The following is a 27,704-nucleotide window of genomic DNA, read 5'->3' as shown; positions in this document are numbered from 1 at the left end:
CCCATAAAGCCTTCAGGAGCCTGTTAGATCAGTCTGGCTAGTCCATCCTGTTCACAGAGTGGCCAACTCTCAGCTGCCCCAGTGAGAAACCCGCATTCAGGACCCGAGTGCAAGAGGGGTTAATTCCACCCCTTACCTGGAGATGCCGGGATGAACCCGAGACCAGAGCGTGACACTTGCGCTCTTACCGCTTACTTAAATAATGATTTTCACGTTAGATGCTGTTTGTTAAGAAAACCCAACCAAAACACAATGGATTTATTCAATTGGAAAACAAGGGTTTTGGCAACCGGGGCGTTAAAAAAACTGTACAACTGTTTGACAAAGGAAGCAGTTCTCCAACTTCTAGAGGTTGGGACACCAACAGCACCCTCCACAGGGCCAGATCCGTAGCAGGAACAACAGGGTCTTGCTAGCCTTGGTGGAAACGGGCTCCAGGTGTAATGACAATCCGTCCGTACGGCTCTGCTTGCTCCAGGTGTACGAACTGGGCTGCAGCCAGCACTGGGGAGGAGCGGAGGAAAAGAAAAGAAGTGGGTGTCGAGCGGTAACTCATTATTCTTTATTGCGTATGAACATAAAAGGAGCCTTGCTGGGTCAGGTCCAATGGCCCATTGAATCCGGTGTAACAGTGGCAGGATCTGGGCACAAGCAAGATCTGTGCACAAAAACGCATACTCCCTTCCCCTCCTGCCTTTTCTAGAAACGTATGCAGAAGCACTGCTGCCTCCAGCCGTTCGTTCATATTTATTGCTGAATCAATTTATTTACGCCGCAATTGAAGATACAAAAAGAACATTACAGTCATACCTCATGTTACATTTGCTTCAGGTTGCGCATTTTCAGGTTGCGTCCCACGGCGACCCGGAAGTACCCGAAAGGGTTACTTCTGGGTTTCGCTGCTCGTGCATGCGCAGACGCACAAAAAATGTCGCACGCATGCGCAGAAGTGGCGAATTGCGACCCGCGCAGATGCGGGTTGTGTTCTTTTCAGGTTGCAAACGGGCCTCCGGAACGGATCCCATTCGCAACCAGAGGTACCACTGTATTTACTTGGAAGTAATACAATAAGAAGGGGGCGAATCCTACCTCGCTCAGCTAAAAGATGAACACCCAACAAAGGCTCGATATGACATGACTCTACCCCCCACCCCAGTTAAGACCCAAATGCCTGCAAGGGCAGGACCGTCACACCAGCTTGAAAATATATAAGGTTGGGGGCTGGGAGTAGAGAAGGCGCTTCTGTCAAAGGAAGCGACTGCTCTCGACCCTCTTGCAGAAACTTGCAAGTCCAGCGTTGGCTGAGAGTTGTTAGGCAACCTGTTTGCCTCCTCTAGTGGTTTTAACAGTCAATCCTTTTTTCCCCCCAGGGAACTTTGGGAACTGCAGCTCTCTGAGGGGAATAGGAGTCTTTTAATACCGTATCTTTTGCTCTATAAGACTCACTTTTTCCCTCCTAAAAAGGAAGGGGAAATGTGTGTGTCTTATAGAGCGAATGCAGGCTGCGCAGCTATCCCAGAAGCCAGAACAGCAAGAGGGATTGCTGCTTTCACTGCGCAGCGATCCCTCTTGCTGTTCTGGCTTCTGGGATTCAGAATATTTTTTTCCTTGTTTTCCTCCTCCAAAAACTAGGTGCGTCTTGTGGTCTGGTGCGTCTTATAGAGCGAAAAATACGGTAAATCTCTGCGCCCTTAACAAACTGCAGTTCCCAGGATTCTCTGGGATAAGCCGTGACGCTTTAAAGTGGCATGATTCTGGCTTTAAATGTTATGGTGCAGGGAAAGCCGAGATACACAGCAAAATATACAGACACTCTTCATTTGAAAAACTGACCTCCCCCCACCCCACAAACTCCCTTTTTGGTGTTTCGCTTGGCCCTCCCTGCTCCAGAAAAAGTTGTGATTAAAAAGGACAGCCACATCTCTTGTACACACACATTGAATTCCCATTACCTACCCAAACATGTGAAGAAAAACCGGCTGGCAACACCCCGTGAAGCCGCCCGGGGCAAGAGCTGGTCAAATTCTGTGACTCCGGCCTGTTCTAGTTTGGCAGCGATCAACCTGCAAGAATAGGAAAGAGGAAGCATGACTAGAGAGCCAGTGTGGTGTACTGGTTAAGAGCGGTAGTCTCGTAATCTGGGGAACCGGGTTCGCGTCTCCGCTCCTCCACCTGCAGCTGCTGGGTGACCTTGGGCCAGTCACACTTCTTTGAAGTCTCTCAGCCCCACTCACCTCACAGAGTGTTTGTTGTGGGGGAGGAAGGGAAAGGAGAATGTGAGCCGCTTTGAGACTCCGGGTAATGATAAAGCGGGATATCAAATCCAAACTCTTCTTCTTCTTCTTCTATTGGGCGTCCCTTCTGCTACCAGGGAAATGGGAGCTGTACATTGCCAAACCATTTACTCACAGACATATCACACACAGGCATTCCCGCCTTTTCACCGGTCAACCCTAATCCTCCAGTGTCAAAGAGAAAATAACAGCAACCTATTGGCGGTTCAAATCCCCGTGACGGGGTGAGCTCCTGTTGCTCGGTCCCTGCTCCTGCCAACCTAGCAGTTCGAAAGCACATCAAAGTGCAAGTAGATAAATAGGTACCACTCCAGCAGGAAGGTAAATGGTGTTTCCGTGCGCTGCTCTGGTTCGCCAGAAGTGGCTTAGTCATGCTGGCCACATGACCTGGAATAATAAAGCGAGATGAGCGCCGCAACCCAGAGTCGTCCGCGACTGGACTTAATGGTCAGGGGTCCCTTTACCTTTTTTTTTTGCTTAGGAAAGAGGAAGGAAACAGTCTCTGAGGCCTCACCTTCGCACGTAGTCCACTGTGATCATGTTCTTATCCAAGGGCAGCTCAAAACTTATTTCCGGGAGCTCAGGAACGATGGGCAGCGCCGCTTCCTCTGGTTCCAGGAGGACCCTGTGGGAAGAGGAAAGGGGGCAGTGGAAGAGAAGAGGGTCGCCCCTTCCCCACGGAGGCAGAGATTTGCCCAGGGGAGGAAAGCGAATAATAATAATAATAATAATAATAATTTTTATTTATACCCCACCCTCCCCAGCCAAGACCGGGCTCAGGGCAGCTAACACCAAATATAAAACAATTGATTGAAATACAGCTTAAAAACAAGATTAAAATACAACATTAAATGGTTTATGAAATAATGATATTGGAAACTGCTATATATAATTACTAAGAAATTCAGATGGAAGAGATTTGAGGAAGCCAAATAATATGCTTATGAAGATGGATCTTAATTAATTAATTACAGGTAAGTGTTAGTCAAGTGATGATTTGTTGTATTGTATGTTTTATATTCTTTTTTCTGTTTCACTTTTTTCTGTTTCATTCTTTTTCCTTTATTATTGTCAACCTTTTCTTTTTTGTTATGTTTATGTATGGAAAATAATATTATTGTAAAAAAAACACACACCATTAAAACATTAGAATGCAGCCTCATTCCAGTGGAAACTCAATCAAAAACCTTTTTTTCATTGGACAACTAGGCCTCTCACCTCTCCTCTGCTACCACAAAACTCGGCCGAGATTCTTCTTCGGTCGTCTCGAGGGAAATCTCTGCAAGAGGAAATGGAAAGAGATAACCGGCAGCCACGCAATACCTGTTTTGCGTTTGCAAGGAGCCAGCCTTTGAGTGTGGCGGCACCTTTGGAACTCCCTGCCTATTGAAATTGCTGTTGCAGCCTTTTGGGTGCCTGCTGGAAGCAGGTTTATTCAGACCGCTCTGCCCAGAAGCTTAGAAAAGCTGATGGGATCCAGCGGGCGATCCACTCCGCCTCTGTACAAGTGATCCGTCTGATGACTGGGGAGAGGGGAATTCACACCCTGCACTGGGGCACCTGGTTGTCCTGTCCGGTTCGACACCGTCGGAGCCCTGCGTCGCAGGGGGTTGGGCTAGATGACCCTCGTGCACCTTCCAACTCTACAACCCCGTGGTTATTTTTCTCGCCCTTTTGCCTCCGCCCTCAAAGCTGGAGGGGAGCGGAAGCACCTGTCTTTGCTCGCCTGCTCACCTGACGAGCCGACAGGTGGGATGCTTGGCTCCTCAGCTGCTCGAAGCTCCTGCAAAAGAGGGAAAATTGGGGCTGAGCTCCTGGGAGGCAGAGGTTTCCCCAATATATTTCCTTCTGCAGACAAATATTTGGAGTCATTAAGAGTCAAGGTTTGGTCTCCTGCACTATTTAAAACAGGGACGCGGGTGGCGCTGTGGGTTAAACCACAGAGCCTAGGACTTGCCAATCAGAAGGTCGGCGGTTCGAATCCCCGCGACGGGGTGAGCTCCCGCTGCTCGGTCCCTGCTCCTGCCAACCTAGCAGTTCGAAAGCACGTCAAAGTGCAAGTAGATCAATAGGTACCGCTCCAGCGGGAAGGTAAACAGTGTTTCCGTGCGCTACTCTGGTTCGCCACAAGCGGCTTAGTCATGCTGGCCACATGACCCGGAAGCTATATGCCGGCTCCCTCGGCCAGTAAAGCGAGGTGAGCAACCCCAGAGTCGGCCACGGCTGGATCTAATGGTCAGGGGTCCCTTTACCTTTACTATTTAAAACATGTGGTCCATGTTCTTATTATGCATGCATGTCTATCACGTGTACTTAGGAACATTCCTTTTATTTACGACACCTTAGAATTCTTATTAACGCTATTCTGAATAAAGCTTTTTATAGGGCACAACTGGGGATGAGCTTATGGAAAAATGGGGGTGGCAGACCACAGAAATTTGGGAACCGCTGAGTCTTTTTAAATTTTTATTTATTTATTCGGTTTTTCAAATTTAAATTTTACAACCTCATAAGCAGAATACATCGTAAAAACAAGATTCCAAAGAATCTCCTGGACGTCTCTCCTCCCCTTTGTGGGTCCTATTCTGAGTCATTTCCTCCTGCGTCTTTTTTTAATAATCCAAATCTTTTACATCTCCGTTATATCCAAAATTCACCATTAAACGACAAGTTACTCCAATCCTACTAACGATTTTAACCATGGGTAGGCAAACTAAGGCCCGGGGGCCGGATCCAGCCCAATTGCCTTCTAAATCCTGCCTGCGGACGGTCCGGGAATGAGCGTGTTTTTACATGAGTAGAATGTGTGCTTTTATTTAAAATGCATCTCTGGGTTATTTGTGGGGCATAGGAATTCGTTCATCCCCCTCCCCCCCAAATATAATCCGGCCCCCCACAAGGTCTGAGAAACAGTGGACTGGCCCCCTGCTGAAAAAGGTTGCTGACTCCTGATTTTAACTGTCTACAACGGTTTCTAAGATAAATTACAAATTGTCCCCATTCCTTATTAAAACGTTGGTCTCCCGGATTCCGGATTCTTCCGGCCATTTTTGCCATGATCCATCAACTGGATCTGCCATTCATCTCTGGTCGGGAGTCTTAATGCTTTGCAACTGCCATCAAACGCCCTGTGGGTTTCCGCAGCCCAAGCCCCTTACCTCCAGCTCACTGGGAACCTCGGCCTTCTGCGCTTCTTCCTCCTCCTCCCTCCTCCTCCGCCTTTCCTCTGCTGCTTGCTTCCTGGCGTAGTCCACGCGCTGGCGGTTGGCGCAGCGGGCCCAGAGGCCCTGAAGGGTGGGGTGCATCCATCCTAGGGCCAGGAAACGAGGGGGCGAAGGGAACAGTTAAAATTCGGGGGGGGGTGGAAAGGGAGGTGCTAAGCAGGGGGCTCTATCCTGCCTGAAAGCAGGGGCCTGTCTCATGTTATTATGCAGAGATAAATGGGTCGGTGGCAGTGGGAAAGCCTTTCCCAGTTTCTGCAAACAGCAGGCGAAACCTCACCCCTCCTGCCTTGGCCGGGGTGGGGGTGGGGGGCATCCCAGCAGCCATGCACATCAGCCCCATCCAGCCTGGCCAATGGGTCAGGGGTGACAAGAACTACAGTGGTACCTTGGTTCTCTTTTTCCCCCCCCATATAACTTTTTTTATTAATTTTCAATTCAAATATACAATTATATCCAATTTTAACAAATTAATTCTTTTTTGACTTCCTTCTGAAGGAAGGTGAGGACAGGTGACCTCACCTAGGCCCGAAGTCACCCCCTACCAAAGCAGGCTCAAAGCTTCTCAAAGCTTTTCAAAATTCCGCTTGCTGTAACTAAAAAGATTGCAACAAGGTAGAGAACAGAGCCCATTGTCTTCTCAGGCCTTTCTCAGAACCACATTGCAACTTGCTTTCTCTCCGGGAACCACGCCAAAGCACAAGAATGAAACAACTGGGAACACTCTGAAAACCCCCTCACCCCCTTTCCTGCCAAGAGTCCACAATAGTCCCAAGACAGCTTTCTGTACATGCTCAGGAACCTCAACATGGGGCAGGACTCCTGAGGGAGGAGAAAGGAGGAGGGAACTGGAAAGGGGTATATATGCTTGTTGACAGGACTGTGAATTTCGTGCATGCTTTTTGTGACTTATCACACTTGTTCCTTCTACCAGTTCATGGATGGTAGAAATAAAAGCCTTTTCTCCGAAACTATTCCTTGAGTGTCTGTTGACTCCCACTTCCCTTTCCCAGGCGCAATATTTTCCCCACCCGAGGGCAAAGCCTCATAAGGCTACACTTCGGCTGCTCTGACAATCATCCATATTAGTCTCTCTATTTCGCATTCCTTATTTTTGTATTGCCATTTTCTTCCCTCCCACTTCTATTTCTTTTAAGCAATACATCTTATGACTCACACTGCTTCTTGAAACCCCACTAGTGTTGTTTGCACATCACATATACTTTTCAGATAAACCACAAATTTCCCCCAATCGTCGATAAATTTTTGGTCACGGAGATATCTAATTTTTCCAGTTAGTTTGTCCAACTCTGCATAGTCTGTCAATTTCATTCTCCATTCTTCTATCGTCGGTATTTCCTCCTGCTTCCATTTCTGGGCCAATAAAATTCTTGCTGCAGTAACTGCATATTGGAAAAGTTTACTGCCCTTTCTTCTCATTTCCTTTCCTGTAATCCCTAAAAGAAAGGCTTCTCTGGTTTCTTTACAAAGGTATACTTCAACATCTTTTTCAAATCATTATATATCATCTCCCAGAAGGCCCTCGCTTTCTTACATTCTTACGATTTGATTGGCGCAAGGCATGCAAGCTCCACCCCCCAGTCGTTCTCAGACTCCTTATTGGGTGAGCAGCGCAGCCAAGCAACACAGTTGGAGCCTCCCTCCTCCCTGGCTGGCAGGGAGGGAGGGAGAGGAGCTGCTTCCTTTGAAACCCGGGGAATTTAAGGGACATCATCCATAAGGGACAGCAGTGGGACACAGCGCTGGGTTAAGGGACTGTCCCGCCAAATAAGGGACGCTTGACAGCTATGGGGCAGAGAGGGGTCCTCACCGTACGTTGGGGCTCCCAAGAGCTCCTCCGCAGTCTTCAACCTCTTCGGAGGCAGCAGCACTGTCTCCTGAGAAGAGGAAAGCAGGAAGTGGCATGGCGGGCGTCAATTAGGAGTGGCCTGCCAAAGCCAAGATGCTGCCTTGCATCCTGGCGGCAGTGAAGCCCCGCCCACCGCCCAGCACTGATTGGCCAGGATTCCTGCGATGCGGAATTATTGATCAACATTAAGGTTATATAACAGGTGGATAATGGTAAAAGGTGCAGCAAATTTCATCTTAAACCCATGGAGGGAGGGAAGGGGGTCCGAAGGTTCAAAAGGACCTTGTATTTTAATGTTATATTAAAACTAATAAAAACTAATAAAAAATGGGGGGGCGGGGAAGGATTGCTGTGATGTCATGGAATGCCCACAAAGATTCCAACTTATAGGGGTTGGAATCTTGCAGTCCAGTCAGAAAGCTGAAATTCTGAACAGTCCAATTTCAACTGCCTTGGCCATTATTATTATTATTATTATTATTATTATTATTATTATTATTATTACACCAAGCCTCCATAACTTGCTTTCCCCCCTGCTTATTGTGGGGAGGGGCAAAGGGCTCTGTGGGGCACTGCAAGCCTCCCCCTCTCAGCCCCCACACTTTTCTTAACACTCGCAAGCCTGTATTTGTAGTCTTGAGGGCTAGAAACCTGATTTACTTTTTTGAAAGGCAGCCTAGAATCACAGAGCTGTTGAGCTGGAAGGGACCTCTGGGGTCATCGTTCCCAGTGTCCTGCAATGTAGGAATATTTTGCCCTGATATTAAGAGTCTCTGCCAACTGAGCTATATCGCTCTACGCGGGGCTGCCCTTGAAGCTGTCCCAGAAACTCCAGCAGGTGAAGGATGCTGCAGCGAGGCTCCTCACGGGGTCTCTGCCATGGGAGCATGTTCACCCAGTGCTTTTCCAGCTGCACTGGCTCCCGGTGGAGTACAGGGTCAGATTTAAGGAGCTGCTTTTGACCTTTAAAGCCCTTCACGGCCTAGGACCCTCGTACCTACAGGACCGCCTCTCCCGGTATGCCCCACAGAGAGCTTCAAGGTCCATAAGTAGCAACACCCTAGAGGTCCGGGGCCCTAAGGAAGTCAGATTAGCTTCAACCAGAAGCAGGGCCTTTTCAACACTGGCTCCAGCCTGGTGGAACACTCTGCCTCATGAGACCAGGGCCCTGCAGGATCCGATTTCCTTCCGCAGGGCCTGTAAGACAGAGTTGTTCTGCCTGGCTTTTGGCTTGGAGCCAATTTGATTCCCTCCCCCTCTTTCTTTTTCCTTTCTCCTCCTGTGATGAGGCTACATTTTAATATTTTAATGTTTCAATATTTTAATGTTACTACGAGGATCTACGCCTGACCTTTATTGCCCCAGTTCTACAAAAGCGTAAAAATGAACCAGAACTCCAACGTCTGAGAGCCTTGATAGAAGATAAGGTTCCTGAAATTACGACCAATGTGGCCAAATTCTGTGTAGCCGCTATTAGGCGCAGGAAACAAGAGCTTTCCAATGTCAATATGCAGGCGAAGGCAAATACTTAATTTTATGTATGTTGTCTAATTTTAAATTGCTGTTATGGCCTAATCTGTATTGAAATTGTCCTTTGTTTTTTTCGGTGTTATGCTTCGCTGACTAGCTGTACGAGTTAATGTGGTCTGTGACCGTTTAATAAAATTTGATTTGATTTGATTTGAATGTTGTATTTTAATTTTGTTTTTAAGTTGTATTCATTCAACTTATTTTTATTATTGCTTGTTAGCCTCCCTGAGCCCGGCCTTGGCTGGGGAGGGTGGGGTATAAATAATAATAATAATAATAATAATAATAATAATAATAATAATAATAATAATAATAATTGTTATTATTATTATCAGCATCTTCATCCCCGGACTAATGTATTTTATATGCAGCACCGGATTTCAGCCCTTGCCTGCTGCCTGATCTGTGAATCTGGAGCAGAAAACATGCTCAAACCGCTTTTGCACATATACATGAAGAAGAATAAGAGTTTGGATTTGATATCCCGCTTTATCACTGCCCTAGGGAGTCTCAAAGCGGCTAACATTCTCCTTTCCCTTCCTCCCCCACAACAAACACTCTCTGAGGTGAGTGGGGCTGAGAGACTTCAGAGAAGTGTGACTGGCCCAAGGTCACCCAGCAGCTGCATGTGGAGGAGCGGAGACGCGAACCCGGTTCCCCAGATTACGAGTCCACCGCTCTTAACCACTACACCACACATGAAGGAAATCACTGAGGGAGTGGAAATCAGAGCTTGGTGTAGGTTTCCAAGGAGTTTTGTAAGGTGAAGTATTTGAAATATTGCAAAAAAAGACAACGAGGAAAATTATTAGCTAAGGATAATGGTAATATGAAATTAAGAAATGCATAAGTGATAAAGAATGGGAAATCATCAGAGGCGTTGACGAAAATATAGTATAAGATGAGAAGTTATGTTGTATGAGAAAGATGTTAAATTATTTTTGTATGCCACAACGGCCGCCCGAATATTACTTGCTAAAAACTGGAAAACACAAGAACTACCAACAGTGGAAGATTGGCAGATGAAGATGATGGACTTTTCGGAGCTAGCTGACCCGACTGGAAGAATCCACAACCAGAAAGAAGAGGAGTTTCAAGAGGACTGGAGGAAATTCAAGGACTATTTGAATAAATATTGTAATATAAAAAATTAGAAATTTCTTGAAAGAAACAAATAGGCCTAGGATTAAACTAAGTTATAATTAAATAAATGGGATTTAGAATGTTAAGAAAAGTGAATAAGAGGGACTATAATTGGAATTTGTTTTCGTTTAATAATGATATTGGAAAGCTGTTACTTTTAATTACAAGGAAACTCAGAAGGGAGTGATTTGAGGAAGTCAACCGAGATGTTTAAAAGGTTGGATTTGTGAAGAATTATGTTTGTTGTTATTGTTTATCTGTTTATTTTTCCCTTTTTCTGTTTTTGTGGTTTGTGTTATCATTGTGGAAAATCTAATAATTTTTTTTTAAAAGAGAAGTTATGTTGTGTGAATGTTGGAATTAATATGTTAAAAAAAATAATAAAAACGTAAAAAATCGGAGCTTAGTGGGCACCCCAACGCTCACCAATTCCAACACCTACCAGGGGCTGGCACTGTCCCTGCGGATCCAAGATCTGCTTCTGGAAATCTTCCCGGGAAATCTGGGTCACCGGATCCAGGAAGCGCAGCTGCCTCCGCCGCCTGCTGGGCTGCAGGAAGGACGGCTCGTACGCGGCCAGCTGGAGCTGGGGAAGAACAAGAGAAATATCCGGATGTTCTGCCGCAGCTCATTCCTAAACTCCCCAAGCTCTCAAACGGCTGCCACTTGGACCGACTCAGACCACTTGGCTCAGCATTGCAGACATTGGCTGGCAGCATCTCTCCGGGGCTCTGCGCAGGAAGCCTTTCCCCAGCCCAACTTGGAGAGGCTGAGATTTGAACCCAGAACCCCTCTGCACGTGAGGGAGATACTCTGCTGCTGAGCCGCAGTCTTTCTCTAAATTACAAACCTGTTGGGAAGGTAGGGGAAGCTGGCTTATAGTGCAGTCAGATTTCTTGGTCCACCTAGATCGGTACAGTCCATACTGACAATTAATCCAGAATGCGGCAGCTAGACTGGTAACTGGGAGCGGCCGTCGGGACCACATAACACCGGTCCTGAGAGATCTGCACTGGCTCCCAGTACATTTCCGAGCACAATTCAAGGTGTTGGTGCTGACCTTGAAAGCCCTAAACGGCCTCAAAGGCCCAGTAGACCTGAAGGAGCGTCTCCACCTCCATCATCCAGCCCAGACACTGAGATCCAGCGCCGAGGGCCTTCTGGCGGTTTCCTCATTGTGAGAAGTGAGGTTACAGGGAACCAGACAGAGGGCCTTCTCGGTGGTGGCGCCCGCCCTGTGGAACCCTTCAGATGTGAAGGAAATAAGTAGCTGTCTTCTCTTTAAAAGACATCTGAAGGCAGCCTTGTTTAGGGAAGTTTTTAATGTTTACATATTGTTTTTAACACTTAATTTGGAGCTGCCCAGAGTGGCTGGGGAAACTCAGCCAGATGGGCGGGGTATAAATAAATTATGATGATGATGACAGGGTTTCAGATGAAGGGCTTGAACCCGAGGCATTCTGCACTGAGGAACAGGGTACCGGCCCCCTCCCGGTTCTCAATTGAAAGGCTAGCCCTCTTTCCCCGCCTCCCTTCCTCTTACCTTGGGGCTCGGAGGGGAGCGTTGCTTCAGCTGGGGGCGGAGAGGGGTCAGTTGGGGAGAAGGCAGCAATCTGGGTTGCTCTTGGAGGGGGGTCGCCTCTGCAGAAAAACCAGCAAGAGTTGGGGGTTAGAGAAAAGGGCAGGGAGAGGAGGGGAAAGGGTGCTAGAAAACCAGCAATTTCCTGGCCTCGTCTCCCTCTATTGACCCCCCCCATTCCCTCAAGTGGCCTTGGCGGGAGAGATAGGGGAGGCAGGGCCGCTCGCATCCCCTTTGCTGAGACACCAGGCCCCTCTGGCCCCCAGCCGGTCATTATTAAGAACAAAGGTCTAAGAACTGGTCCCTGAGTTTGACTTCTTCCTCTTCCCTCCCTGATCCTTTTGCCTTGTGTGTCGTGTAAGCGCCCCTTTGTGTCTAGCCTGGCAGGGTCCTTGTGCTCTTGGCCAGCCTTCACCCGCTGCCCCCTCCCGTGCCCAGCGACCCACTAACCCGATGGCAGCAGAGGGGGTTCTCCTGGGAGCTGGATCTTGTCCGTCAACAGAGATTCTCCTGCTTCCCTCGCAGCAGGCGGCTCCTCCCCGACTCTGTGAAACAAGAAATATGGCCAGTTTCCTTTTGGCTGATGGTGGCGGAAACTGCAAAGACTTGTGGGAAATGGCCTTTGTTAGAATCCAAGGGGCCACCACAGGAAGGACCCCGATGTGTTTATTGTTGCCTGTAGTCATGTGTGATGTCTATGATACATTACAGAGGGAGAAGTGTTTGTGGGGTGTGGGGGGGGGAGGTCATTGCCCCAAGGAGACTGCAAACTAGATTTCAATGAGACACAGGGCTTGGAGCTAAGGAAGGCAGACAACAACTTCTCCTAGTCTGGGGATATTGCTAATATGGTGGAATACTAATTCCTGTTATCCACAGATGACATGGCCAGTGATCAGGGATGCTGGGAGTTTGGAACCCATCCCTGTCATACGCAAACACCCTTCTTGTGTTCCAAATTTTGCCTCTGCTCAAACAGCTCCAGCAGGTTTTTTTTTAAAGACTATGTGCCTGCCAAACCTGTTTGACATTAGCAGGATACAGTGATCCTTCTTCCAAACCAATTTTATTCAGTGTTAACTTTTGTGGAGTTTCACACTTGCCATTTATTTACTTATTTTGCTTTGAGTTACCTATTGAAAAGAGAAAAGTAAGAAGTTAAACATCCTTCTCCAACTCCGCTGTTTTGCCCAACTTGAAGGCAGATTTCGGATCTAAATAATTCTAGGAATGTTTGTATAACCACATGAACACAACTCTAATTCCCCTGCCCCTTTTTTCCTAAACCCAAAGCCCCACAATGTTGCATCTTCTCCCTCTATGGGAGTTGTTCCACCCCATCTTATGATGCTCTAGAGTTTGATGCTCCAGCAAAAAAATAAGGGTCGTGTACCTGTGCCTCCAACAGACCTCTGTGCCCCACCTGCCTGCCCCAGTCCACCTTCTTCACCCCGATACAAACATGCAGCTTAGAATCTCAGACCCAGAAGCCCAAAACCCCTCTCTTTATGTTATGTACTGAGTTGAATAGGATCCAAAATGCAGCAGTCTGATTGGTTCTAGAACAATAGGATTCAGAATGCAGCAGTCTGATTGGTCCACAAGAGCCACCCAATCCAGCTCCAGATGGAAGTGAATCCACAACCTGATTGGCTTACAGGAGAATCCTGGAATTAGCCAATCACGTGGGGCCCATTGTGTAAATAATGTATATAAAGCAGACATTCTGGGGGAACTTCCATCCCTCCTCACCACTATGAGCTGAATAAAGAGCACGAAATCCACTCTCGATATTTCACTTTACCTTGTGGGAGGCGACAGCCCCGTGGAGACCAACAACTCTTGTTCTCTGACTCCCTCGGCAGACTCTGGGAAAGGGGAGAGAGGCAAAAGTGGAGATGAGAGGCCTGTTGGATCCAAAGAGGGAGGGGGGAAGCAAAGGGGGAAATCGGCTGGCTGTAACAGCCGGGGGCGTCCTCTGGGATCTGGCAGTGCCAAACACAGAGCTGGAAAATCAACGAGTGCCTTCTATTTATTTCCCATATCTTTGGTTATGGAGGTGTTATAGAAATTCTAAGGTCTCTCATATATTATATATATGTGTGTGTGTGTGTGTGTGTGTGTAATAAACGTTCACAAATGTACAAGGCAAGCATATACCGTATTTTTTGCTCTATAAGGCTCACCTTTTCCCTCCTAAAAAGTAAGGGGAAATGTGTGTGCATCTTATGGAGAGAATGCAGGCTGTGCAGCTATCCCAGAAGCCAGAACAGCAAGAGCGATCATTGCGCAGCTCTCCCTCTTGCTGTTCTGGCTTCAGCGAAAGCAACGCAAAGCCTCTTCAACAACATTTGATTCAGAATATTTTTTTTCTTGTTTTCCTCCTCTAAAAACTAGGTGCGTCTTATAGTGCGAAAAATACGGTACATAAGTATATAAACCACGTCTGAAATAGTACAGGAGAAAAATCCTGAATACATTTTGACTCTTCCAGTAACCTCAAATATTCTCCCCGTTGTCTCTTTGCTCACAAAACCTGACTCTGTCTCTTGGCCTCCCTCATCTCATTCTCCTCCTTCAGCTTCTGCCTCTGATTCCGGACTTCTCTCTGTCACAGACTCTCCCCGCTCACGAAGTCCTGTTGCCTCTTCACCTCCTTCTCCCTCTGACCACTCGTCGTCGTCCTACCACCATTCCCCGGGCTCTGAGCCTTCTTCCCGCCCCGACCCCCCACCATTTCTCCTCGTTCAACCAGTCCATGTCACTTAGTTGCTCCTTGCAGAACTCAGCAGGGAGGACGATGGGGATGAAAAACGAGAACCAGTTGGCTCTCTGGCTCCCCCTACTGTTGGCCTCCCTGCATTCCGCCCAATGGGCACCAGCCACAATTAAACTCAGGGACCGAACCCTCCTGCCTGCAAATTGTGGGCTGTGCCACTGAGCTACAAGCTCCCGATGGATCCCAGGGAGCGAAAGGGGCGACTAGAAGAGGAGAAGGAGACGATCCCTAAGGACGGACAGGTCTCTGGCCTTCCCTGTTTGCAGATTATAATGCATTGTGTCCTTGGAAGAGGACAGACACAGAGATCAGATCAGTCTGGCCTCTCCCTCGCCTGCTCACCTTCTTCTGCTCGTCTTTTTCTGGAGGAAACCCGGCGAGGCTTCTCTTCCCCGGACACCAGAAACTCCCCTTGATCCATCAGCATGTCGATTTCCTGGACTGTGATTTCAGGCAGATCTCGCTCGCCCTGCGGGCGGTGGGAAAAGGAAGGTGGCGACACAGGTCTCTTGGAAATAAACGCACGGCCTCTGCTGTGTATCTGCCACCCTCTAACCCAGGGGGGTGGGAACACTGCTCTGATCGAGGGCCGGACAACCTTTCAGGGGCCACATGGTGGCAGTGGGCGGGGCCTGGGGAGAAAGTGGGTGGAGCGGCTAATATAATTTCGGCTAGTTTCTAGAGACATACCCTTTGGGCTGCTACCCTTCATCTGGACAAGCGAGAGGCCTCATCAGTTACACATCCCAGCCAGGCAAAAAACAAGTTTTAAAAGAGCACCTCAGCGCCTGATGAGATAGCCATTGTTAATGGCAGGTATTCTTGTGGTCAGGAAATCAGTTTTGAACGATGGGTTTTTACGTATTCAGAACCACAGAATCGTAGAGTTGGAAGGGGCACGGAGGTTTAATCTAGCCCAGCCCCCTGCAACGCAGCTGTCCTGCGCAGGGATCAAACCCACAAACGTGGCACTATCAGCTCAGTACTGAATTCAATGGTGAATGTGGAATAAATGAATGAAAATGAGTTTTATTCTTAGGGAAGGCGTGGTGAGGATGACCATGCCTGCCTTGAGACCGATTCTGTGAACAAAGAGGTTCCAAGGAGCCCCAAGGAGGGCCGCTTAGCAGAACCGTTTATCTGCACGTCTTACAACCTGAGTTGCCGAGACAAAGCAAATGTTAGGACTCACAATCTTGTCTCCCTAAGAGGCTCTTTTCCTGGCTAATATTACAATTAAGTTAAGAATGTGTTAGAAGTAGATTGTTAGCCTTGAAAGAGGGATAGATTTATAGTTTAGAGGTGACCCGGGATAACAAGGAGAAATAGCAGGTGATAGTTTAAGAACTAGTAAAGGTAAAGGGACCCCTGACCGTTAGGTCCAGTCGTGGCCGACTCTGGGGTTGCGGCACTCATCTCGCTTTGTTGGCCGAGGGAGCCGGCATACAGCTTCCGGGTCATGTGGCCAGCATGACTAAGCTCTTCTGGCGAACCAGGGCAGCGCACGGAAACGCTGTTTACCTTCCCGCCGGAGCGGTGCCTATTTATCTACTTGCACTTTGACGTGCTTTCGAACTGCTAGGTTGGCAGGAGCAGGGACTGAGCAATGGAAGCTCACCCCGTCGCGGGGATTCGAACCGCAGACCTTCTGATCGGCAAGTCCTAGGCTCTGTGGTTTAACCCACTGCGCCACCCGCGTCCCTTTAAGAACTAGTACTCTTACAAATGCTTCATGAATATTATAAAACACATCCCTATTGTAAAAACTGCTAATCTGAATGGACATGGGATTTGTGTTATTGTTGGGGGTACATGTGGGCGGATCGGGAAGCCTGCAAACCGCAATTTCTTAACCAATTTCTTAACCGCAATTTCTTAACCAATAGGAATTGTAGGAGGGATATTCGAACGGTCTTAGGGTAGAAATGATCTGTGATGTGAACTGGAATGTGCAACCCCCTCTTTCCGGTGGGTTCATTACCCAAAGCACTGTGTCGACCAACAATAAATCTGCTTATGCTTGATTGTGGTGTAGACTCCTTCTTTCAAAGAGAAATTTGAACCCCTCTGGGAAAGATCCCTGGGACAGATTTGTCCAACAGGGAACAATGGGGGTTCAGGTCAGAATTCAAGAGGACGGTCAGAAATAACAAAAATAAAGGAAGGCACAAATGGGAACTTTGTGGCAGGTCATTCTGAGATTATTGCTAAGCTGGCAATTATTATTATTATTATTATTATTATTATTATTATTATTATTATTATTATTATATTTATTTATTTATTTATTTATTTATACCCCGCCCATCTGGCTAGGCTTCCCCAGCCACTCTGGGCGGCTTCCAAAAAAAATATTAAAATACTGTAATACATCAAACATTAAAAGCTTCCCTAACCAGGGCTGCCTTCAGATGTCTTCTAAAAGTCTGGTAGTTGTTGTTCTCTTTGACATCTGGTGGGAGGGCGTTCCACAGGGAGGGTGCCACCACCGAGAAGGCCCTCTGCCTGGTTCCCTGTAACTTGGCTTCTCGCAGGGAGGGAACCGCCAGAAGGCCCTCGGTGCTGGATATCTGAATCCAGGCCTGGTGGTGATGAGTTTCTACAGAACCAAAAACGCTACCCTTAAAAATATCCACTCCCACCTTCCTGCTCAACACCCCTGACCTCCCAAAAGACAAAAACCTACTTCAATCTGCAACAAGGTGATGGGTTCTGTCTCTTTGAGAGTGATGGTGTCTGGCGAGACGGTGATGGGTCGCTCTCCTTCGGAGTAAAAAGAATCAGGAGACGATTAGTTCCTTAATTAATTCGCGCCCTGCCTCTTGGCCAAAAGCAACGTGCCAAAGCAGTGCAATGCAGAAACAAGACAATAGTGGAAACCCGTCTTTTAAAAATGTCAAACAATAAAAACGCAGAAGCGATTCTTCTGAGCTGTCACTGCACCGTTTTGTGTCCGCTGCCCTTGACACAGCTGCACAGGCAACCGAGACGGTTCTCTGACCTCAAGGAGCTTACAATCGAAAAGAGGTAGCGAGGACACAACACACTTACTATTTATTAGAACTGTACGCTGCCTGTTGTGTACTAAGTGGAATAGGATCCAAAATGCAGCAGTCTGATTGGTCCTAGAACAATAGGATCCAAAATGCAGCAGTCTGATTGGTCCTAGAACAATAGGATCCAAAATGCAGCAGTCTGATTGGTCCTAGAACAATAGGATCCAAAATGCAGCAGTCTGATTGGTCCTAGAACAATAGGATTCAGAATGCAGCAGTCTGATTGGCGCTAGAACAATGCAGCAGTATGATTGGTCTGCAGGAGCCACCCAATCCAGCTCCAGATGGAAGTGAATCCACAACCTGATTGGCTTACAGTAGAATTCCGGAATTAGCCAATCACGTGCAGCCCATTGTGTAAATAATGTATATAAAGCAGATACTTTGGGGGAACTATGATTCCTCTTTACCACTATGAGCTGAATAAAGAGCATGAAATCCACTCCCGACTCTGAGTATATTCCACTGCCCTTCATCCAAAGATCACAGAGAGGTTCCCAACATAAAAATGTAAAACGAGAGCACAAAATACATCTTACAAATCCAAAAAAACTATCACGATGCCTGAGTTCTGTTCCAATGTATTTTTTTTTTTAAAAAAAAAGTAAAGCAGAGCATGAAACATCTTTTTCTCTCATTGCTTTGAGGTCCAAATAACTTTCAGGGTTCGTTTTATACCTAATGCTAGTACACATCTACGTTTGCTTGCTTCCTTAACTGTGGTTTGCCAAGGAAGAGGGAGAATGTGAGCAAATGATGTGCTGCTTGCAGTTTTACTTTTTAATGCACCACTTTAAAAAGATTTTTGTTTAAAAAAACACATCCATAAGCAATAAATAAAATAATCTGCTGCTACATGTACTTAACACCTTGGATTAGGGTTGGGGAACGAGGCTGAAGAGGAGAAATCGGAGGCCACGGAGAAAATGGGGATTGCAAAGAATTGGAGAACTGGAAGCAACCCAGAGGTTATGTAGCCCAACCCCCTGAAATGTGGGAATGGTGGCTAATTTAGAGACGCCATTTTGAGGAAGGGAGCAAACAACCCATCTCAAAGGTACAAGGTGGGGTAACCAGGGCAGCAACTACCGTATTTTTTGCTCTATAAAACGCACCAGACTTATAGACTTGGAGGAGGAAACAAGAAAAAAAATATTCTGAATCTCAGAAGCCAGAACAGCAAGAGGGATCGCTGCACAGCGAAAGCAGCAATCCCTCTTGCTGTTCTGGCTTCTGGGGTAGCTGCGCAGCCTGCATTCGCTCCATAAGACGCACACACACTTCCCCTTACTTTTTAGGAGGGGAAAAGTGAGTCTTATAGAGCAAAAAATACGGTATTTTCTTAACAAATCACAAACACTGGTTTTGCCCCACGGAGAAGCCATACTCTCCACCTGGAAAGACGGGGTTTCTGAAAGCATTATATTTAGCAGCAGTTCCAGGGCTCCCAATTTCTGACCCACCTGGCCTCTGGTCCCAGGGAGATGGAGGAAGGCGCCGCAGGGGGCTTCTTTCAGGTGTGGCTGTTTCCAAAATGGATCGGACCTGGGGAAGACGGAGGGGGGAAAGGCGGAATCTGACCCCCTTCTCTCTGGTCCATCATTGCCAGGGAGCAGGGAGCCACCCGCTACAGCTGAGAGACACAGACCTCAGCAGAGAAGAGGAGGCTGGAGAGAGAACCAGGACTCTGGCGCCACCTACTGTCTGGCTCCCTGCCTTACGCCCTACCAGCAGCCCCCTCACCACAGGACAAGAGCAGGGAGATTGGGGGAAAGGGCGAGAGGCTGTCTTACATAAGGAATGGACATAGGGCTGGGTAGCACTGGCTCCATCATCCCGAAAAAGGGATCGGGAGCTTCCTCTAGGATTTCCATGATGGCCAGCTGGTTGGGGAGCAGCAACCCTGGCCTGCGGGTAGGAGAAGTAGAAAGAAAATTTAGACTTACTAAGAAGTAAGGGACTTCTCTGCCCAAGCCCCAACCTACTCTGATCTTTTCCCTATATGCCTTAGGTACTGGTATCTCAGTAGTTTTCTCCCCAACAATCCAAATAATAATAATAATAGTAATAATAGTAATAATAATAATAATAATTTATTATTTGTACCCCACCCATCTGGCTGGGTTTCCCCAGCCACTCTGGGCGGCTTCCACAAAGACCAAAAATACACTAAGATGTCACACATTAAAAACTTCCCTGAACAGGGCTGCCTTAAGATGTCTTCTGAATGTCAGGTAGTTGTTTATCTCTTTGACATCTGATGGGAGGGCGTTCCACAGGGCGGACACCACTACCAAGAAGGCCCTCTGCCTGGTTGCCTGTAACCTCACTTCTTGCAGTGAGGGAACCGCCAGAAGGCCCTCGGCGCTAGACCTCAGTGTCTGGGTAGAACGATGGGGGTGGAGACGCTCCTTCAGGTCTACTGGGCCATTTAGGGCTTTCAAGGTCAGCACCAACACTTTGAATTGTGCTCGGAAACGTACTGGGAGCCAATGTAGGTCTTTCAAGACCGGTGTTATGTGGTCTCGGCAGAGATCTGCTCGCCCAAGGATCACACAGGAGACCCAAGGCCAAGCAGATATGCAACCACAGCCGCCCCCCAAACCCGCCCTGGGTGGCGAATGCGAATCACTCACTGCTCCAGGTCTGTCAGGTCAATTCGGATCTGCTGCCGGGCCCGGTTGAGGTGTTCCAAGATGTGCTGGATTTCCTCTGAAAATGGCAGGGTGGGGAGGCAGAAGGGGAGTCAGCCAGACACGGGAGAACCACCTCTCCGCCCGCCCCCCCCCCAAGCCATCCATTTCTTTCATTTAAAGCCTTTATGGCTTACTTTTTTTTTTAGCCAGAAAAGCTCGGAGACCAACTTACAAGCCAATAATATACGTAGCACACAGGCAGACCCTGCCCCTCAGGACCGCAATCCAAACAAGCGATGGCACGGAAGGTAAGGAGGAGGGTGAGGGATGAGGAAAGCGTGCGCGCTCAAGCAGCCATTTCTTTCGTATCAAAAGGCTCTTGTAATGTCAGATGCTAAGCAGTTTGGGGTGTGTGTCCCTGACCGTTGGGTAGACTTGGGAGGAAAAGCACTGCGTACGGAGGGAATTAGGGATGCGGGTGGCGCTATGGTCTAAACCACAGAGCCTAGGGCTTGCCGATCAGAAGGTCGGCGGTTCGAATCCCCACGACGGGGTGAGCTCCCGTTGCTCGGTCCCTGCTCCTGCCAACCTAGCAGTTCGAAAGCACGTCAAAGTGCAAGTAGATAAAAAGGTACCGCTCTGGCGGGAAGGTAAACGGCGTTTCTGTGCGCCACTCTGGTTGGCCAGAAGTGGCTTAGTCATGCTGGCCACATGACCCGGAAGCTGTACACCGGCTCCCTTGGCCAATAAAGCAAGATAAGCGCCACAACCCCAGAGTCAGCCACGACTGGACCTAATGTTCAGGGGTCCCTTTACCTTTTTTTATCTGCAAAGGAAGGGACGTGGGTGGCGCAGTGGGTTAAACCACAGACTACGGCTTGCCGATAAGAAGGTCGGCAGTTCGAATCCCCGCGACGGGGTGAGCTCCCGTTGCTCGGTCCCTGCTCCTGCCAACCTAGCAGTTCAAAAGCATGTCAAAGTGCAAGTAGATAAATAGGTACCGCTCTGGCGGGAAGGTAAACGGTGTTTCCGTGCGCTGCTCTGGTTCGCCAGAAGCGGCTTAGTCCTGCTGGCCACATGACCCGGAAGCTGTACGCCGGCTCCCTCGGCCAATAAAGCGAGATGAGCGCCGCAACCCCAGAGTCAGTCACGACTGGACCTAATGGTCAGGGGTCCCTTTACCTTTATGGAGGGAATTATGTATGTATGTCATAGGTTTAGCTACGATTGCAGGGAGTGGGAACAGGTGACCCCTTCCAACTGTACAATCCTGTGATTCTGCGGAATGCATTTGAAAATATAAAAGAGAGGAAGAGAAAAGGTCCGGAAGAAGCAGCAGAAAGGGACAAACAGGGTGGGGGGTGGTTTGGAAAAGGTCATACCCACAAGGTACTGGCACTGACGGGTGTAAACGCGGACGACCCCAAACTGCAGCTGAGCGGAGAGGTAGAGCGAGAAGCGAGGTTTGGGAGCCCCAGGCATGGGAGGCGGGACCTGGACGAGGATGAAGGCCATGATCTCCTCGCTGAAACAGGAGGGAAACAAGAGGCGTCACCCGCACAGCGCCCGCCTGGTCTGCACTCAGCTCTGGATGCAATGCACGTCCACAGGATCAGGCCAGTGGCCAGCCTCCTCCAGCACCCTTTCCTCCCTGCGGCCAGGCGGGTGCCTCACACAGTATATCGCTATACAGTGGTACCTCGGTTTAAGAACAGCCCTATTTACGAACTACAGTGGTACCTCGGGTTACAGACGCTTCAGGTCACACACTCCGCTAACCCAGAAATAGTACCTCGGGTTAAGAACTTTGCTTCAGGATGAGAACATAAATTGCGTGGCGGCAGCGGGAGGCCCCATTAGCTAAAGTGGTACCTCAGGTTAAGAACAGTTTCAGGTTAAGAACGGACCTCCGGAGCGAATTAAGTTCTTAACCCGAGGTACCACTGTATCCGGTATATGAACAAAAATGCAAAATACATAGTAAAAACAGACAGACCTCAGCTTAACATGGAAAACGGAAGTGTGGCACTCAGAACGAAAGTGTAACACTCAAAAGAGAGTTTATAGACCAGAACACTTACTTCTGGGTTCACAGTGTTTGGGTTCCAAGTTGTTTTGAGTACCAAGGCGTTTTTGAGAACCAAGGTACCACTGTATTGGCAGAAGTTGGCCACAGGTTTATCTTTCCAGTGCATCAACACCAGTCTTTTGGCCATAGCAAAGGCACAACAAATCCATTTACGTTTGTCCAGAGGCAGGCACCCGGCTGCCAACCCAACATCCTTTCATCAATCCTAATTTATATACGCATTTTCACTGTTCCCAACCCTAATCCTAATTAGATTTTAATTTGATCCTGACTTGTTTTTGAGAGGTAATTTAATTATTGCTTGATTTTAAAGCAATGTTATACATTTGATGTCTTGGCCAGGGAAGACGGAATACAAATAAAAGTTTGTCGTTGTTGTCGTTGTTTCTTCCATCCCTTATTGTGCCTCTACTCACCAGGTTCTCGGGACATTGACTTTCAGGTACTCCCGCTTCAAGAGTTTGGCTGCCCCAGTTGCTGCCAACCTGGGAATAACATGGAGGAACCATCAATTTTTTGGGGAGGTAAGCAGGCAGCTGCCAGCACCTTGCACTGCCCCCCCAGCCACACTATCAGAGCAAAGTCCTTACCAGATCGTAGCAAAACATCCCGTATGACGTTGCAACACGTTTGGGTAATAGAACATTTCAGAGTTTTTCCACTTTTCTAGTATTGAGGTTCTGAGACTTCTAGATACTCCAGTTATCTTGGGAGCTTTTCTTCTGCAAATTATCGCCCGGTTGTATCTCAAAAGGACCCCCTTTCCCAATCTGTTTATGGCCCAAGTGAGCAGCAAAACGTTGAGAAATGCAGTCGATCCTTCAGACCTCACAAATTCAGTGACTCACCGCTGGAGGCAAAAGATTATGATGGGGCCTGTTCTTTCCTAAAACTAATTTGGGACAATTTTATCACAAAGCCAACGGCCGTGCCAGTTTTTTATTCCCAAATTTGATTAATTAAGGGAGATGAGATAGTAAGCAGCGAACTGCCAGGAATGAGAGCTGTGTTTGCTGTTGAGTTTAATGAAAGACAGTTTGGTGTCAGATGAAGAGAATATGCAGACAAAAGGATTTTAATCTATTAGCGGATGTGCCATTTAGTGGCAATATTCGTTCAAATGGTGAGTTGTGAGGTGTAATCTCAAAATTCTCTAGAAATCGATTAGTAAGTTCATACCAAATGTATAAAATGTATGGGGCGGGGGTGGGGGGAGGATAGTTAAATTCCCAACTGATCACACAGTTGAGAATATTTTTAATGGGAAGCAAATAAAGAGTATTAGCTAGGAATATTAGCACAGATAATGATTAACCGGAACTGGAGAAATTAATAAGCAAATAACAAAGGTCACCTCCCAGACCATTAAATATTGAAGCAATAATTCATTGACCACTATTAAACATGTCTAATTATGGTAATCAGAACAGTTAAAACTAGGGTGATAAAAGAGAACCCAGAAATTAAAGAGGGTTTAGCAACCCTGTGTGCTTTTAATAAACAAGGTAGTCAACAAAATATTTCTGAGTGACTAATTACAGAATGAGATGTGATTAATACTTATAGTAATTGGGCAGTTTTATAAGTAACCACCGTACATATCGGGAAGAAAGGCTTGGGTTTCTTTGTTTTGTCTGGCTAAGATAAGCTTGAATTTTTATTTTAAGAAATAGCAACAAGAACTAAGAAATAGTGGCAGATTATGACTAAACCAGCCCCCCCCCCCGCAAAAAAGGGAGATACTGTCAGCAATTAAGATTCCTAATACTAAATGAAGACCTAGTAAATTAATTGGGCTGAAAATACAATAATTAAACAGGGGGTTACTTAGACTCAGCACCACTGGCTGCTACTGTTAATAAAAGCCAATGATTCTAAAAGGCGAATGTGCTAAAAAAATAGAAATAAAAAAGGACAGTCTAACCAGGAAGCCACTCTTAACCCTCTGCAGCCACTGGCTAGGACCAAAGTGAGAGACACAGGCAACAGCATTGTCAATAAACGAAACACCTGCGACCAATCCCTGCCGTTTTCTGACGTTCTGACCAATGAAAACATCTCCCTCTTTTAACTATCTCGACTAATCACTGCAGGCGAAGCCTCGTGCGGAAACTTCTCTCCAAGCTTGGAGACACGTTCTTCGCCTCTCTCCAGTTCCAACCAATCAAATCTCTTTGTTTCTCTTCCCCCTTGACCAGCCCTCCTCTTATTACGTTGCAGAGTTCTAACCAATCAAATCGCTCCGCTGCACTTGGCCTGTTCAGATGCGCATCTCATTACCCCGTCCATGATCTCAATTCCTTGTACTGAACTGAGCTCGTCCAATGGGCAGGCTCCTCACAGAGTTCTAGCCAATAAGATCGACGCAAGGGCCTCCTCCTTTAAGAAACAGTTTACCTTGTTTCTTGATTTTTTCTTTGCCTGTCAACTCACCTATTGCCCAAACCTGGCCAATGAAATCAAGGCACGTGACCGGAATAGTGTCCAATCATGGAGAAGGGGCAGTTTTCCCGCCAAATTAAGTTCTGGGTCCGTTTTCTCTTCAGAAATTCCAGACACAATTAATGTATCAGTTAATAGGAGCCTAGTACAGTAGTCTCCATATATGTCTCTGTATATACCAAAATCACTCACCCTAAGGCTGCAGAATTATCAGCAAATAAAGGCAATTAAAGCCCAAGGCAGGCCTCTTGGGCCCCTAATTCTCTCACAGCTTGGCCTACCTTGCAAGGTTGTTGTGAAAGGCAAAGGGGAACAAGAGGAAAACCAAGTTTAGTCACCCCAACACAGAAATAGGATGCAATAAATCACCAAGAGTTTTCAGGGTTCGGTGGATTTTGCATTTATTTATAGCTTAGTTTAACTCCCAGCCCAAAAAGAGTTTTGAACCCTTTACAAGAGTGTTCAAGCATCAATATTAGAGTGTATTCATCAGCACCAAAAATGGAACTGCTGCACAATATGTGTGAATGGATAATTAAAACGCAATGGTCACTAAGCTGACAGGTTTTTTTTTAAAAAAAATTGCAGATCAGTTGCCAGAAAAATAAGGGCAAGGTCGCCTCAACTATTTTAAGGTGATTTATTTATTTCACTTTCTGATTTGTCCAGCTAGGGTAATGAAAGAAAGAGAAGGTTCAGATTACTGTTGGGGTTTTTTAAAAGGCTCCTCAGGCTTACCATCTCTCAAACACAAAAGGACAATGGATTGAGAGGGAGGAGGAAACAAGCAAACTGGGTTTCAAGTTATTAGGTACAGATTGTTCTAATGGCCAGGTGGCTTTTTGCACTGCGCTCCTGGCCTTGCCAAAAAAACGAAAAACTGCAGCAGCCGGAGAGGTGGGAAGGAGGGCACATTCACTCTGCTGAGAGCAAATCCTCCCCTGAAAGTGCTTGTCCATCATACAGACCTCTGTTTATAACTTTAGGAACTGGTTCTTCCTCTCTCCCCCCCCCCCCGTCTTGCATTTTAGGGGGTTGGACTAGATGACCCCCAGGGTCCCTTCCAACCAGTGACGTAGCGTGGGTTGTCAGCACCCAGGGCAAGGCAAGTAATTTGCGCCCACTAACCCTTGGATTTTAGCAGGGGGCAGAGAGCTGCGAGTGCGAGCGCGCCCCCCCCCAGATGTTGCGCCCGGTGCGGCCGGCCCCCCCTGCACCCCCCACGCTACGCCACTGCTTCCAACTCTACAATTCCCTCCCCATCCTGTTTTCCTTTTGTGCCTTGCCTTTTGGGTTATTGTTTTAAGCGACTGTATGTTTTGCAATGACAAACCTAGACAGCATCTTAAAAAGCAGAGACATCACCTTGCCAACAAAGGTCCGTATGCTTAAAGCCATGGTTTTCCCTGTAGTGATGTATGGAAGCGAGAGCTGGACCATAAAGAAGGCTGATCGCCGAAGAATGGATGCTTTTGAATTCTGGTGCTGGAGGAGACTCTTGAGAGTCCCATGGACTGCGAGAAGATCAAACCTCTCCATTCTGAAGGAAATCAGCCCTGAGTGCTCACTGGAAGGACAGATCCTGAAGCTGAGGCTCCAAGACTTTGGCCACCTCCTGAGAAGAGAAGACTCCCTGGAAAAGACCCTGATGTTGGGAAAGATGGAGGGCACAAGGAGAAGGGGACGCCAGAGGACGAGATGGTGGGACAGTGTTCTTGAAGCTACCAGCATGAGTTTGACCAAACTGCGGGAGGCAGTGGAAGACAGGAGTGCCTGGCGTGCTCTAGTCCAGTGGGTCACGAAGAGTCGGACACGACTAAACGACTGAACAACAACAACATGTTGTGCAAGCCTTTTCCGGCTAGAGTGGGATGAAAATACCCCAGATAAATAAGAAATACAACTTCAGCCCTCAAGTCCTGTTTGCAGACTTCTTGCTTGGGCGCTATGGCGAACAGGATGCCAGAATAGATAGGCTTTTGGTCTTGATCCAGCAGAGTTCTTCTTATCTGAAACAAAAATCGCTGACACCCTTAGGATCCCAATTGTTTTTTTGTTGTTTTGTTTTTAAATGGTGGGAGACACAAAACACTGGAAGCCTGGGGTAGCAATGAGAGTGGAATAAACGAAAATCTGCCCTTATTCCTTTATGGGGGACACAAGAGCTCTTATAGAGTCCTTTGCAAGTTCTCCATTTGCCGGAGAAAATAACAGAGGCCAACCAGAGATTATTGAGAAGCAAAGCAGCTAGTAAGCCTGATCTTTATTGATCTGTTGCAACAGGGTGCCCCCCTCACCCGCAGGAAAGGAGGAGGACCCAGAACAAAGGTGTGTCCACCCTTATATAGACATTTTAAATTGCCAGCCCTGGAGTCCAAGACCACCCCCAGACACATCATACCTACCGTATTTTTCGCCCTATAGGACGCACTTTTTCCCCTCCAAAAATGAAGGGGAAATGTGTGTGCGTCCTATGGGGCGAATGCAGGCTTTCGCTGAAGCCTTGAGAGCGAGAGGGGTCGGTGCGCACCGACCCCTCTCGCTCTCCAGGCTTCAGGAAGCTATCCGCAAGCCTTGCAAGCCCGGTGGGAGTTCCCGCGGGCTCGCAAGGCTTGCGGGCAGCAGCCTGCAGCCCGCAGCACGGGGCGCACCGCACAGTGCGCCCCAAGCTTTGGTTCCCCGACCTGGTTTGGAACCAGGTGCAGCGCGCCTTCCCGCTGTCCCCCGACCTGGTTTGGGCTTCAGGCAGATATCCGCAAGCCATGGGAGCCCGGCGGGAAGTCGCGCCGGTCTCCCAGGGCTTGCAGAGAGCTGCCTGTTCTGGGGGCTGGGGTCGGGGGAAGCTCAGGCTGGGGGGGAAATAAATTTTTTTTAATTTCCCCCCCCAAAAAACTAGGTGCGTCCTATGGGCCGGTGCGTCCTATGGAGCGAAAAATACGGTACATCACAGAAAGGGCAGTCCACAACAGAAATCTGAGTGTGTTGTTTACCTCCTGTCTGGCAGGTTACCTGCTAATGCTTACTTGATTAGATACCCTGGGGAGCCTGGCTAGTATTTTGTAATG

At 47.7% G+C, this 27,704-nt stretch overlaps 1 protein-coding gene across 1 annotated transcript; it reads right to left on the bottom strand.

Moving 5' to 3' along the window:
- Positions 1 to 224: 224 nt before the first annotated feature.
- REC8 (REC8 meiotic recombination protein) lies at positions 225 to 25,148 on the bottom strand. Its single transcript, XM_081167911.1, has 19 exons — positions 22,788 to 25,148; positions 22,614 to 22,682; positions 21,491 to 21,633; positions 20,109 to 20,184; positions 19,266 to 19,380; positions 18,936 to 19,017; positions 17,103 to 17,179; positions 14,759 to 14,885; positions 13,442 to 13,505; positions 12,088 to 12,182; positions 11,602 to 11,699; positions 10,501 to 10,644; positions 7,347 to 7,413; positions 5,453 to 5,604; positions 4,029 to 4,077; positions 3,513 to 3,573; positions 2,809 to 2,919; positions 1,957 to 2,063; positions 225 to 504 (listed from the first exon to the last, which is right to left on the bottom strand). Exons 1-19 carry the CDS (start codon positions 22,841 to 22,843, stop codon positions 413 to 415), a joined length of 1,785 nt encoding a protein of 594 aa, XP_081024037.1. The 5' UTR covers positions 22,844 to 25,148; the 3' UTR covers positions 225 to 412.
- Positions 25,149 to 27,704: the final 2,556 nt, after the last annotated feature.

The sequence above is a fragment of the Podarcis bocagei genome (genome assembly GCF_964188305.1).
Source record: "Podarcis bocagei genome assembly, chromosome: 13".
In the NCBI taxonomy this organism is placed as follows: domain Eukaryota; kingdom Metazoa; phylum Chordata; class Lepidosauria; order Squamata; family Lacertidae; genus Podarcis; species Podarcis bocagei.
Note: the sequence above shows the minus strand (reverse complement) of the source record. Positions and strands in the feature narration are given on the sequence as shown.

Bases quoted from the DNA above. Each gene is read 5' to 3' on its own strand.
- REC8 (XM_081167911.1), bottom strand. From the start codon at position 22,843: ATGTTCTATTACCCAAACGTGTTGCAACGTCATACGGGATGTTTTGCT. The intron at 3,574-4,028 runs GTGAGCAGGCGA...TTCCTCTTGCAG, and splicing joins CCCACCTGTCGGCTCGTCAG to AGATTTCCCTCGAGACGACC. The intron at 2,064-2,808 runs GTGAGGCCTCAG...CTATTCTTGCAG, and splicing joins ACAGTGGACTACGTGCGAAG to GTTGATCGCTGCCAAACTAG.